This window comes from Tachysurus vachellii, chromosome 2 (genome assembly GCF_030014155.1).
Source record: "Tachysurus vachellii isolate PV-2020 chromosome 2, HZAU_Pvac_v1, whole genome shotgun sequence".
Lineage (NCBI taxonomy): Eukaryota > Metazoa > Chordata > Actinopteri > Siluriformes > Bagridae > Tachysurus > Tachysurus vachellii.
The window spans coordinates 17763975-17777708 of NC_083461.1; the positions used below are offsets into that span (position 1 = coordinate 17763975).

The 13734-nt window shown below is 37.3% G+C and overlaps 1 protein-coding gene across 1 annotated transcript in view; it reads right to left on the reverse strand.

Moving 5' to 3' along the window:
- Positions 1-6632: 6632 nt before the first annotated feature.
- LOC132839979 (E3 ubiquitin-protein ligase rnf213-alpha-like) overlaps positions 6633-13734 on the reverse strand; it is a 35227-nt gene continuing 28125 nt past the window's right edge. Inside the window, 18 exon segments of the mRNA XM_060861221.1 lie at positions 6633-7571; positions 7656-7834; positions 7936-8025; positions 8148-8345; positions 8642-8719; positions 8861-9062; positions 9151-9331; positions 9475-9555; positions 9760-9892; positions 10007-10258; positions 10966-11060; positions 11147-11321; positions 11412-11568; positions 11689-11789; positions 12847-12881; positions 13053-13125; positions 13242-13481; positions 13600-13710. Coding sequence (XP_060717204.1) covers positions 7427-7571; positions 7656-7834; positions 7936-8025; positions 8148-8345; positions 8642-8719; positions 8861-9062; positions 9151-9331; positions 9475-9555; positions 9760-9892; positions 10007-10258; positions 10966-11060; positions 11147-11321; positions 11412-11568; positions 11689-11789; positions 12847-12881; positions 13053-13125; positions 13242-13481; positions 13600-13710 — 2526 coding nt within the window. The 3' untranslated portion in view covers positions 6633-7426.

Consider the following 13734-nt stretch of genomic DNA (forward strand, 5'->3'; position numbering starts at 1 on the left):
TATAAATGACACTTGCAGCACTGTAAGGGACCATGGTCCATTTTTAAGTTCACATAGAGCTAACTACATTCTTGTTACATAGGTCCTCAGAAATACAGTGCAAGGAGAAGTAAAATAAATTTCACAGCATGGTCTAATCTCAAACTTTTTTTGTTGTTGTTTATATCCTTATGCCACAAGGGCTGCCAGCATAGCCAGATGTTAATGCTGCTTTAAGATGTCCAATACAGATCATACCTTCTATGAAGACCAAGTTTCTTCTATTAAAAGACAAACATCTTACAAAATGAAGTACTTTCCTGTCAAGCAGGTAAGCAGGAGAGTATCTCATAGTGTGCCGTGCTCAGCGCTGAAGAAAACTCCTTCCTTCTTCTCCTTCCTCTTTGCCCTGTGGACCCTCCAACAGGCAGCTGCCACCAGTAGCATGACAAAGCCAACTACCAGCAGCACCAGAGACACTACTTTAGTTTGAAGCAGGGTGTTAAAAGTGAAGGTGACACCTGTACCTGCCATGCCTATCACCAGGGAAATGACTCCGAAGGGAAAAACACAGCGGTACCAGGACTTTTCTGTGCCCCCGGTAGCCTGTGTAAGACGCTCCAGAGTGGACAGGTTCTCTGGGGTTTTAGGGGTGGTCGGGGGTGCTCTTCCATCTTGGGCTAGGTTGGAGTCAGTGTCCAGTGTTGGCAGCTGTGCACTGGCTGGAAGCTGACAGGGCAGACGTCCGGATGAACAGCCCATCTCTGAGCTGTGAGCCAGGTGAGATTTGAACAGTTAGAGACCACTGTTGCTGCTGCTGCTGCTGCTTATGGTGACGATTCCTCTGCTGGTGCTCGTGCCTTCCTTTACTATCTTTGTCAGCGGGACGCATTTGCCTAGAGGAAAAAAGATTCCAAAGAGAGGGATTTAGAAGGAGTGAGGAAAAGGAAAGAAAGAAACACACAGAGGTTATAAAGAAAAGGAAGGAGGGAGAGGAGGTACTAGCATCATGCCCAAGGGAGAGAAGACTCACACACACTCCTTCTCTGTGTGGCTGTGTTTGTGGTTATAGTGTGCGTCTGCTCTGCTCATCTGACAGTACGTTGTATGTTTTCTAGTTGAGCCGAGTGGAGTATAAGGAGCCAAGAGGAGGGTGGGGCCAATGAGAGCAAAGAGGTCTTAGATTCCTGATTGGTTGATTTGCTGCTATGACATCATACGTGGCCAAGAGACTGCTAAACATAATACTGAGCTGTGATGCTTATATCCACCACCTACACTCTCACAATCTCTCTTCCTATCTCCCTCACTCTTAATACTCTTCTCTGTCTGTGTTTTTTATTCCTTAATAGAAAAAACTAATTTAGGCTGCATTGTATTTCATCATATTATCAACCTTTCATCCATACTATGTTATCTATCTCTGTGTATTATGAATAGTCTCTTTCTCTGACTCTCTGTCTGGAACTTAATTTGCTCCTGCTTTGTCAGTCCGTTGTGTGAGGTTGAAAGAATTTCATATTGGTTATGTTATGACATTTCCCTATGTAAATTAATTTGAATATGAATATAGGAGCTGGTGTGTATGTCAGTATAATATATGGAATAATACACTTTGGCATATTGTGTCGGTTAGTTTACATGAAAAATAGTAGAATGTAATTGGATATGAATTTGCAACACTGACCAACTCATTTTTATTTTAAATATTATTTCACTTGTACAGTCTTTGAACTTATTCATGCTCATGAATAAGTGGATTTTAAATGTAGAAATGATGGATTGTGAATCACAATGAGTCATAAATATGTCTCTAAAAGTAACATTAAAAAGAATGCTGTATGTAAACACTGTTGACAAATATTAGAAGATCAACATCTTAAATGTAATACAACATTTTCAAATCAGTGAAACGGAATATGACATCCAAATATTGTGTTAAATCATTGGGGTGCTATCTGTACAGCCTACTGTAGGCACAGCCCCCTATGCTCGTCTTTGCCAATATCAGCAACATCTTTAAATCTTGCTTGCGCACACTCTTGTTGTCTCTGATGTAATATTAAGTCAGAGTAGGAGGCAGAGGAGGGAGAATGTGCTAATCTAATAAACACAAAATAATACTTAGAATGGATATTCTGGGTAACAAAGAGAGAGTACAAATAATCCAAAGCTGACTCGACATCATTAATGAGTGCATATTAGTTGATTTTGTGACAAGATCCTAGGCTACCCCTTGTTAGAGGCTTAATTGGATTAAGCGTCAAAAACATTTACGTATAAAGGACAAGAAGACAGAAGAAGGGACAGGAGTGCTCACCAGAGAACAGATGCCATATGTCTCTGCTTGCTGTGATTCTCCTCCTCCCTGTGACTCAGTGATGCCACTGGTAGGCTGGGCACAGAGGAACAGGCTTTAGCATCTATCAAAACCTCGCCCACAGACCTCAGTAGGCGCCCAGCTCCACCTGTCACCCCGTCTGCTATTGGCCATGCCAGCTAAAAAGCCACCCATTGGAAACTAAAGTGTCTGCCAAGCCTATAGTTACAAATACATTGTTGTTAAGTTATCTGAGATGCAGCTTGTTGTCACACATTACACTTAATGAATTTTAACAGGACTATATAAATGTACACACACATTTTTTAGTCAAAGTTGAATTGAGTCTAAGTTCACCTCAAGTTGCAGTACCTAATTGGTCTCAATCATCTGTAGTATGTGGGTTTCTTTCACTCCTGTCATTCAGAGCCTACTGCTCTTGGAGAAAGGACAGACAGAGAAAGACTCACAGATGACATAGAATGACAAGGGGTTTTATCAGTCCTAACAATTTATTTATTTATAATCTTATAGTGTCCATTTGTGGAAATGTAAATTCAGGAGTAGAATGTAACTACGCTTGGTTATATGACTGATTACTACTTCAATGTTAATCAGTAATATTATCACTTCAAGCAGAACTGAACAATGGCCTGACAGGGCTGTGTATCATAGGGGTAGCATCATCACAGCTGTGCACACTCACTGAGGCACTATTTGATCCACAGAACAGAGCCCAACCTTAGTATTATATGGAACACAGCAGCCTAATTTCATGGTCAAACCCATGCTTTCAAATAAAAAATATTTTGTCAAGGAGTCTCTAGATGGGTCAGAATAGCCTCCAGCTCCAGCCTTGTATGTTTTGATCATTATTCCCAGCATCAGCTATTTGCTCATGGGCTCATTAAATGCTGTCATATATACTTCTCTGATTAACCCCAGTGCTGCAAGCATTAGTGAGTCTTACCATATCTTTCAATATCTTTACATATGCTCATTTTTATTTATTCATATTTCCTATTTCCAGTTCATACGGTAATAATTTTTTCCACCTGTTTATTCACATTATTGATTCACATGTATTCCATGATGGCTTTACCCGGAAAATTGCTTTCCATATCATTTACTTTATCTAATTTATAAAGCAATAATCCTATTCACTTTACAAGGATCGATGAGCAGCTGAACTAAATATAAACTGCAAATGTGATCCAATAATAGTACAACAAAATGACAAATAAACAAGCCAAAGACAGAGCTGTGGTGCCACATGGTCCTGTCAGCTAAACTGAGATTTTATAGCTATATAATTACAGGCATCATAAAGAAGACATTCAGTTGCTTTAAAGATGATGGAGGAGAACAGACCAGGAGGGATGGAAAGGAACTGTTGAATCTTTTTTGCTTTAATATTTTTATAGTTCTAGTTAGAAACAAAATTTTACTGGAATGTGACAGACCATCCCACACAGCCCTATTCTGGATAATTGCCCTGTCGACTGTAAAAGACCTTGTTGGATTAAAAATAGAAACAAAAAAGTAAAAGCATGTTGGTTGCACCAGTAAGGTCAGTTTTACTTATAATGCTTTGCTATTTAGCTATAATGAACATGTCTTTCTCATGGGTTGGCTTGTTTGCTTTCAGTTGTCGGTCCTTTTTAGTTTAAAGGTCTATTTAAAAACTGAAGGTCTATTTATCCAATATTTATTATTTATATTAAATATAATATATTTATAAATTGTAACCTTATTGTCTGTATTGTTAGTTCTGTTCATTTTAAAGTGTTCTTGAACACATTTCTGTGTTTAGCTCCTCAGAGCTGCCTGCACTCAGCACACAGGCACCTATATAAACAGCAAGCATATTTTGTCCTTTTTTAATGGCGTAATAAGTGGTACTTGTGGTTTTTAAAAATTGTTTGATGTTGTTTTCATGTTATTTTGAAATTTAAAAGAAAATTCCCTCAGGCAACAGCGAACTTCTTTTAGAGTGCAGTAAAAGCAGTGGTGGAATTCATAATGTCATTCTATTATTTCAATACTGAACAACACTGCTACTTGACATAAATATAAATATATAATGAGCTGATGAGGGTGTTTATATTATAAAAAATGAAATGCTACTTATAAGACAATATTGCTTTCAAGTACACTTTGGGAAATCGGTCCATCAGTCACTGAAAACAAATGGTTCAGTGAGCTCTCTTATACACATTGAACATTGCAGGCTACACAAAATTTTCCTATCAGTCCTATAGGAAGCCTTTATTGCAAGAGCCTCAAAATATCCTATGTGGTCAATATGTGCTAGGTTTACATAGTAGATGTTTTGAACTGGATAATATAGGATGAATGTATGGAATTAGCTTTTAGGTCATATCTATTGAAACTGTCCATAAAGAGCATAATGTATGGTGCATCACCACCAACTTGTGTATTTTTGTATATTTATGTTTGGCAGGATTATTTCATGGTGTTTCAGAATGGTTATGGTTGTAAGCTAGTGTTTTTAAGGTTAAGAGTCAGAAGAAATGCTCAAGTGCTCATCTGTATGCTTGGGCTGTATCCGATATTAGCTGTTTCAGATAAACCTAATGAATGAACATAAATGCACATTTTCTAATCAAATCTGTTCACATCAGAAAAGTAGAGCTGAATTTAATTCCTCACAATTTCCTCATTGCAAACCCCCCCCCCATCACCCCATGAATTTTTCAGAGTAAAGGAAAATCAAAGTGATGCTTTATCAAAGGCAGTGTCTTACCATTCTCTAATGCCTCACAAATGAATACACCCTGCATATCTGAGGAGAAATTTGTCAGTCTGAGTACTGAGAGTCAGACCAGTTTGGGTGCAAAAGGTAAACATTTCAGAGATGATCATCACTCATATTTATGTTACATTTCTCACTCACATTTGCCATTCAAATTCTTTACACTAACGTCACAGAGTAACCACTACATCTATGAAATATAGCCTCCATGCCATGCTTAAAGATATTCTTAATAAATGTATCATCATGTTTAGAGAAGAGCAACATCATTAAAACAAGCATGCCCTTTAAAGTGAATATCACTGGCCACATGATCACCGGCATGTTAAATATAAAATCAACCTCTGACACCTTTAATGACAGTAATCTGAACAGATGGCAGTGTGACTTTTCCAAACCTTATCTTTCTGCCATTAGTCACAGACAGTGCATTCATTAATTATTTTTTGTATTTAATTTGTTTAGAACTAACTCCTATTTATTAGAAATAAAGAGGTGCTGCAGGAATCTGCTGATATGAATGAATGCTGTGTCGTATATCTGGGACATGAGTCATAGGTATACTCAAGCCTGCTTCTCTTAAGAAAACATACTTTATCTATGAGCATAAGCTTGTTTTCTATAGGGACAGAATTTGACATCCAGGAATAGGAGTCAAAATAACCTTTAAAATTCAACTGGCATAAAGAAAGGCAAGTTGTTATGGAGATAACTTACTGATTGCTAAAATGGAAATTAAATTAAAAAAAATAATCACGTTCCTATTGATGACATATAGGTATGTAAAGAGGAAACACACACAGACACACTGTGGGAGATTGAAGAGACCACTGCAATCAAAGAATCCTAATCAAGCCAAGGTTGTCTAATTGTACCTGATTGAAATGATTGCATCTTCCTTCCACATCATTAGTCCAGATGTGTTTAAAGAAAATCTATATTCTTATCCCTGCTGTACCAACAGCAACTGATTTATTATACAAATAATTTTACATTTGCGTGTGTAGAATGTCATTTTACGTCACTGTATTGGAATTAACACAACAAAGATTCATGATTGGTATCTGATTCAATATGAACATTCGATATGAATACCTTAATTTTCACAATTATATTTACTTGGATGGTGTGACAAAAATTTCTCAAATTATAACCTGGAAAATTACACTATTTTTAAAGTGTTGTAACTGAAAGTAATGTTCTTGGAGACAGAAACATGAGACACATGAACAGGAAAAGCAGGCATTATAAATTATAATAAAGGTGTTGATGGTGGAGATACCATAGTCTACAGAGATAAGTGAGAGTCTTGTGCAGGGATGCTAGACAATGCTTCAGTTAATGTAGACTGGTGAAAATCACTGGCTTTTTTGGGGTCGTGTCGTGACTCATCAGGCAGTGTACAGCATAGGGCTTGAGTGGCTTCATGTATGCTGTGCAAATGATTGTCTGTATTTTTTATTTTTTTTTTTTTGCCCTTCTGCTTTTAAGGCTGCTGCAAGAGTGTAACAGGGTTAAACACTTAAAGAGATATAGATTCAGTAAGTGACTCATATGTAGAAGTTAAGATTTAATTATGCACAGCATGGATTTTATTGCATCACTTATACAAAGAAAATATAATTCATCTGCTCACTTTGAAATGGTCAGATTAACAGGAGTTACATAAATGGGAAAATATGGTTATATGACACTAAGTGAAGAAATAGTAAATGTAACACTTCTGAGTTGGACTCGGAAAAGTAAAATGGTCCACAGCTCCATCCAGTGGTATAAGCACTTCCAGAAAACAGAAAGGTTGCCATGACTGCATTACTTAACCCTTCTCTGTCTATAATGCTGATTAACATTAAGTTTGATTACATATTATACAAGTTAAAATATCTCAGGGAAAAAAACAAAATATGAAAAACCGCTCATTTCCATAAGATTTACATTATGGAAAACTTTAACAAAATGAAAAGAAGTTTGTGCTCCAAAAAACAAACAAAAAAATTAAAACATTTTATGCCTTCATTACTTTAGTCATAGTTGCAGTTGCTAAATTACTAGAGCAGAATAATAAAAAAATAAGCCTGGTGTGTTGTAAGTTTGATAAAAGGCTGATTACATTTATTTATTTATTAAATCAATAGATATAGACAATTTTAAAATATAATAAATAAAAGAAACAAACAAAAACCTGTAGTATATCCTGAAGCTTCCAGATTAGAAAACGTTACCAAGATCTAAAAAATGTCCTCTGAATTATAAAAATTAATTATAGTTAGGTTGAACACAATGTGAAAGATTGTCCTAATAGTCGTGCTTGAATGCACTATTATCATTAATGCACTATTATTTTAAAAGCTTTATCTTTGTTGTTTGTAGGTCACAATGAACCTCCATGTCTCCACCACGTGGGTCAATTGGATCTCATCTGGGAAGGCTTCCTCCACATCTTGAGGAACATCAAGATTTTTGCGCTCCATGTAGGAGGCCAAGGTTTCTTTAATGCTGATGAAAAAGATAGAATGAATTTAGCAAACATCCAAAACCACACTTTAGCTGATGCCTACTACAGTCAATTTATGTTCTCACCTCCAGGAAGGTGTGTAGGTGTCAGTTGCTCCCTGGCTTTTCAGGTTCAGAAAAAGAAATTCATGCATTTCAAGAAGCCAGACATCCACAGAGCTCTTAGTCACAAAATTGACTAGTAGCTTTTTCTCCTTTTCCTCGAGTGCCTGCTGATACTCTGCTGGGATTCCTAAGAATGGATCCTAAGTAGGAAGAGTAGCAAAGGAATAAATAAATATATCGATGCATCTGATGAAGAAATCTTGTATTATCTTGCTATATGGCAGAAAACATGATTCCCTACCCTCTTTTGGCGAAGCATATGTTCAGACTTGAGTGAAGTAAGGAGCTGCCATAAAGCCACACAGTGCTTCAGACTACATCTACCCAGAGTCTTCACACGCCATAATGGAAAAAACACAGTGGATCAGATAAAACACAGTACTGATGAGGACTGATTACTGATTTTTTATCACACCATGTTATCAATCTTTAACTCTATAACCACTGACTGACCTTAAGGATATGAGGAGCAGTCTGGTTCCCCATGTGTAGTCTTTTTTCCATGTACTCCTCCAGAGGCATGTGCTCATCTCCTCCAGTCATAGCCAAGAAGCCCAGAGCAACCTCCATGGCTGAAAGAGTCTCACAGACATCACTGAGAGACTGTAGCTCTGATATCAGCCCAGAGGAACTCAAAGAGGTCAAGGGTTCCTGAAAAATTTACACAAAAGCTCAAATATTAGTGATATTATTTGTGTAGAAATGGGGGAAAAAAACTTTGGTAACACATTAAGCTGTAGAACTTCTAAAGGCTTTCAAAAAACCATTTAAGGCTGCTATCAAGAGTTTAGTAGAACAAGTTTATAGTCCTCATACGTTTAATAGCAAATGTGCACCATAATGATTATATAAAGAATATGATAATGAATGATCAACATCTGTTATATGCTGTCGGGGATGACTGTTGTCCAAAGGGTTTTGAAGTGAAATCCATGTGTAGTTCTTACCTGAGACACTTTTTCTCTTATCTCTTTTAATATATTGTCATAATTGCGTTCTTGTCTGCTGACCAGAGTGGGAATTCCCTGAAATAAAGATTATAAAATGCAGAAAAAATTACAATACATTAAACTTTGATATGCATGTTTCTACTCTTCATATCATAGTCTGCAAACATGCAAAGGATTCAAATATGGTTTCATCACTTGTTATTGCTGTTCACTTACAGTCAGTGAGATTTGGGGTTTGCCTTGTAAAAAACGGGTGAAGACTTGTTGCTGGATCTTGTGAAGGTCATATTCAGATATTATCTCCTGTCCACGCTCCATGCTGTATTGGCAGTTAGACAGCACCAAGGGGAGCAGGTCTCTGTCAACTTCGTACCGGATCACATGCAGGTCACTCAGTTCTGCAAGGCTTACCATGTAGCTGTGCAGAACGACAACCATTCATCCACTGTTATATTCATGTTTTAAAATATAAAATCCTATTACAATCCAAATGCAGTATCCAGTACCTGTTATTCTCCCCTGTGTGTTGGCTGGCTGCACTGACCAGCTGGTTATGCAGAGAGACCAGGTAGCTAAGCAGCGCGGTAGCACACAGCCCAGCTCCCTGCCTCCGAGGAATCAGCACTTGCAACTCGCTATTCTCATCAAGATCCACACTGCAGTAATCTCCTGGTACATTCACCTCATCTACACAGACACCCAAGACCATAAATGACTATGTATGACATTCAATAACTAAATAGTAGGAGTCTTAGTTTGTGCTTGTAATTGTGAGGGTAAGGATGCTCAGAGAATTGTTGTTCTCTAAACAGCAGATGTGACAGACTCACAGGTGGCCAAGGACATCCTTAGCTGATTCCATGAACTCAGGAACATTTGAATGCGCTTCTCATACCAGCTCCGCATAGGCGCTAGTGAAGTACAAAATGTTAAGGATGTTATGTTGTTTAGCCAGATTATACTTTTTAGCTATTCATACATCAAGCTTGTTCATGATCAATAATAATAATAATAATAATAATAATAATAATAATAATAATAATAATAATAATAATAATAATAATAATAATAATAATAATAATAATAATAATAATAATAATAATAATAGACATTACCAGATGGCTGTTTCTCAGTAAAATCCCTAATTGTTCCACAGATCAAATCAGGCACATTCTGAAATTTCTTAACTAGGTTCCTCTCCAAAGCCAGTATGTCTGGAAGGAAGCTGACCAGCCGGAACTCAGACTCCTTCACAGTACAACAGAAAAAAATATCTTACTGCTAAATCACAGCTTAATCATTAAAGCTAATTTCCACACACAAGACATACAGCAGGGCCACTGAAATGAAGATGGAAATAACCTTCAGCAGAAATCTCCAGAGTAGAGGAAAGTAATCTTTTCCATCATTCTGCTCAACAGTGTGTGTAAGACTAAGCAGAGATCCCTTCTCCCTGCAGCTCCATACAGCAGAGCTGTGAAGTACAGACTGTTGAGGCAAGGAGGGCAGGAATGTCCGCGGGTCTCTGTACATCAGCTTTAGGATGGGATCAGACGACACACGGGCATCTTCTCTCATGGATTCATTCACCTTTTTAAGCTTACGGTCCAGCTTCTATAATCCAGAATGAGAAAGATCTTAAGATCTCATCTTTTATGACCATAATATAAATGCAAAAAAATTAAGCATTGTGGTGATAGTAAGCATTGTGGTGTGAGTGGCATTTTGATCACCCGTGGAGGAAGGTGTTAGCACTGTAAAGCATTGTGTTTTTTGTATTGTATTTTATTAGCTGCTCTATGCTCTATATGGCAAATAGACTATCTACTAGTTTTGTTAGACATAATGTTATAACTTTAGTTTCATGCATAATGAAGATAACTTAAAACATAAGTAGCCAACTGAGTTGTATTGTTCTTGTCTGTTATATTTAGCAGTAGTTATTTTACTAAAATTAGCTGTTATATTTTGAAGGATTTGCTTAAAGTCAGGAACATTGTGCTCCTGTGTCTGCAATCCAACAAATGATTATATGTTATTCACCCTTCCTGTGCCACTCCAGCCCCAACATTTAGATGATTTCTTTATGGTCTATAAAGTCCTGATGGGTGAAAATGGGAAATTGGGCTATTTTTAAACCAAAATAGCAATATGTCATTGTTATATCAATACATTTCCTTTTGCAGCTGCATAACAGAACATCAAATATATACTAATTATTGACTTAAATGTACTTCTGCATGGTTATTATACACATTATATATCTTTTCCTAAATGGGCCAGTGTAACATCCTAGTGTTGCGCAGTAAGTCAGGGCTTGCCTTCAATTTGGGAGTAATGACATTATGAGCCAACGTGATCTCCCAGGCATTCCTGGCTTCCTTGGTTCTGAGTAGGTCATCATAGCCAGCATTCCCTACAAAGGACATCATTTTTTCAACAGTTTAATTACAAAAAAATTAAGCACTTGTTACAATTATGCTCTTATATAACAGGTCTTACAATGAACATTCTGAGGAGGCTCCAGGGCCCAGCTGAGCATCAAGTGTACAGTAGTGACTGTGTCATCAACACCTTTTCCCAGAGCTCTGCCAAGATGTTCCAAGTCCTTCATAAGATGCCTTATCAAAAACTCACAGGGATCCTGCACTGGAGGTTGGATAATTTGTGCGATACACTGGGAAAAGTATGCAGGCGTGGTTTAGTCTAAAATAAATTGTGAATTTGTGGAATTAGCTGTAATCAGTTGGTGCACTATTAAAGATACCTGAGGCTCATCTAATGCTCCGAGCAGCATGGCCAGATGGGTCATCATTCGGACCAGTGTAAAGGGAGTCAGAGACATGTTTTTTGTATCCAGAGCATCGGGGTTATCTCTTCTCTGTGGGTCTCCCAGAATGTGGCCTGACTGTGTCCGATCCCCTCTAAAAAGACAAAACCTAAAGAGTTACTATTAAGTATTATATCTGTCATTTGATCTAAAATCTCATTGATTTGATTTATTTTTCCCATAATGAATTGTCTTAATTTAATAGACGACTCACTCTCTATGCATTTTATTAAATCCATGCACGGGTTGATGATTATGTCCACCCACAGTTTCTCCACACTCCAAACATCTTCCCAGCCGAGTGGGTCTGCCACACTGCATAAGACAGCATTGATCAATGTCCTTTTATCTCAAATTCATCATTACAGTCCAAAACATCAGTTTAGTTAAAAAGCACTTGAATCTTAGGCAGATGCAAGTTCACATACATTTGACTCTTTAAATTATATTTACTCTACAAAGGCAGAGAGTTCCAAAAGTCTCATCAAACATGTTAATTTAATTTCCACTAGGCAATCAAACCCATTTGTGAACAAATCACATTACTAAATTAAATTATTACAAATGTATGGGGAAATATTTTTTTAAAAATGTTAGCGCCCCAAACTAAAGAAAAAGAACAAACACAAATTAAAAACTTTAGATTACATGTGATTCAAAATACTTAATAACAAATTACATAGCAAAATACCCTAAATACCACTAGGCCAACAAGACGATATATGCATCAGAGGCTTGCCATGTCTGTGAACTATTTGCATGCTTATTTAATGCTAATCTAATCTGAAGATTTCCCTAGCTTTCCACAGAGTGCATTTATTTTAATTCCTGGACATCCTTTTGGCACTAAGTACAAGTCTTAAAATATAACATAAATGTACACATGGCACCATTATTTAATTTACAGCTTTATAGCTTTAATTTATTATGACTCTATTTGAACTATGAATATGAATTCTATTTGAAATTCTGTGACAATTGCTAAATTAATAGCTATAAATACATATCATTATAAGTTTATAGAACATCATCGTGACGTGACATACGGCTAAGTATGGTGACCCATACTCAGAATTCGTTCTCTGCATTTAACCCATCCGAAGTGCACACACACACAGCAGTGAACACACACACACCGTGAACACACACCCGGAGCAGTGGGCAGCCATTTAAGCTGCGGCGCCCGGGGAGCAGTTGGGGGGGTTCGGGGGCTTGCTCAGGGGCACCTTGGTCGTGGCCGGGCAGAGACTCGAACCCACAACCTTAGGGTTAGGAGTCAAACTCTCTAACCTTTAGGCCACAACTTCCCCCATCATAGTGGCTTCAAAGAATACAATTAGGGTGCAAAATAAAGATGAGAGCTACAACTTACCTTGTCAACAACACATGGGTGGCCATTGGGACAGGCTGTGAGAGGGTACAAATAAACAGTATAAAAATCTGCAATCATATAAAGACTGTTAAATTCAACCTAACTGCAAGTTAGGAGAAAATGTTGCACTGCTGAATCCAGTGAAATTGTGTTAAATTCATTTTAAAAATTGATTCCCAATGAGCAGAATTTTCTGTTAAACTTACTATACCAGGTGAAACCTAGAACCTTTTGTGCTGTTGCCAGCATATCTTCAGGCATTGTGGGTATAAATGCCATCTGTAAAAAAAATGACAAAAAACAAAATATAGATACTAATTTAGTAGAAGGCAGATGATTGCAAAAAGCATATCTTGTGTAGTTTAGTGTATTAAGTGAAACAGGATCACATGTACCTGCATTGAAGCAGGGGAAAATGCCAGCTGTCTAAGAGGAGCCAACAATCCCTCAATTCCACACAACAGCACCGCCTTCAGATGGATGCACAGCTCTGTGAGGGTGAGCTTTGTGTTTGATTGATGTCTGTCAACACTTAGCTTGCCCAGTCTATTGTTTATTAGATTTTCAGCAAACACCTTCATCTCTGGTGTGAAATATTGTAAGCCTTGGATGTAATCCTCAAGAGCTTGACGCTGCTACAAAACAATAAAACAAAAATACTTGTAATATTATTACATGGAATATAGCTTGAATGAAAGTGCTATGTTTTCTGCTGATTACATGATTTACAAATTAAACACTAAAACCTCAAACCTCTAGTTTGGGATGGATGACTGGGTTGGCTGCTTGAAATAGACTGGTAAAGTCTTGGAAAAGGGCCAGAAGGATATAGAAGGCTTTTCTTTTTGGAGTACAAGTACATGTCTATCAAATGATAAAGTATAGAGT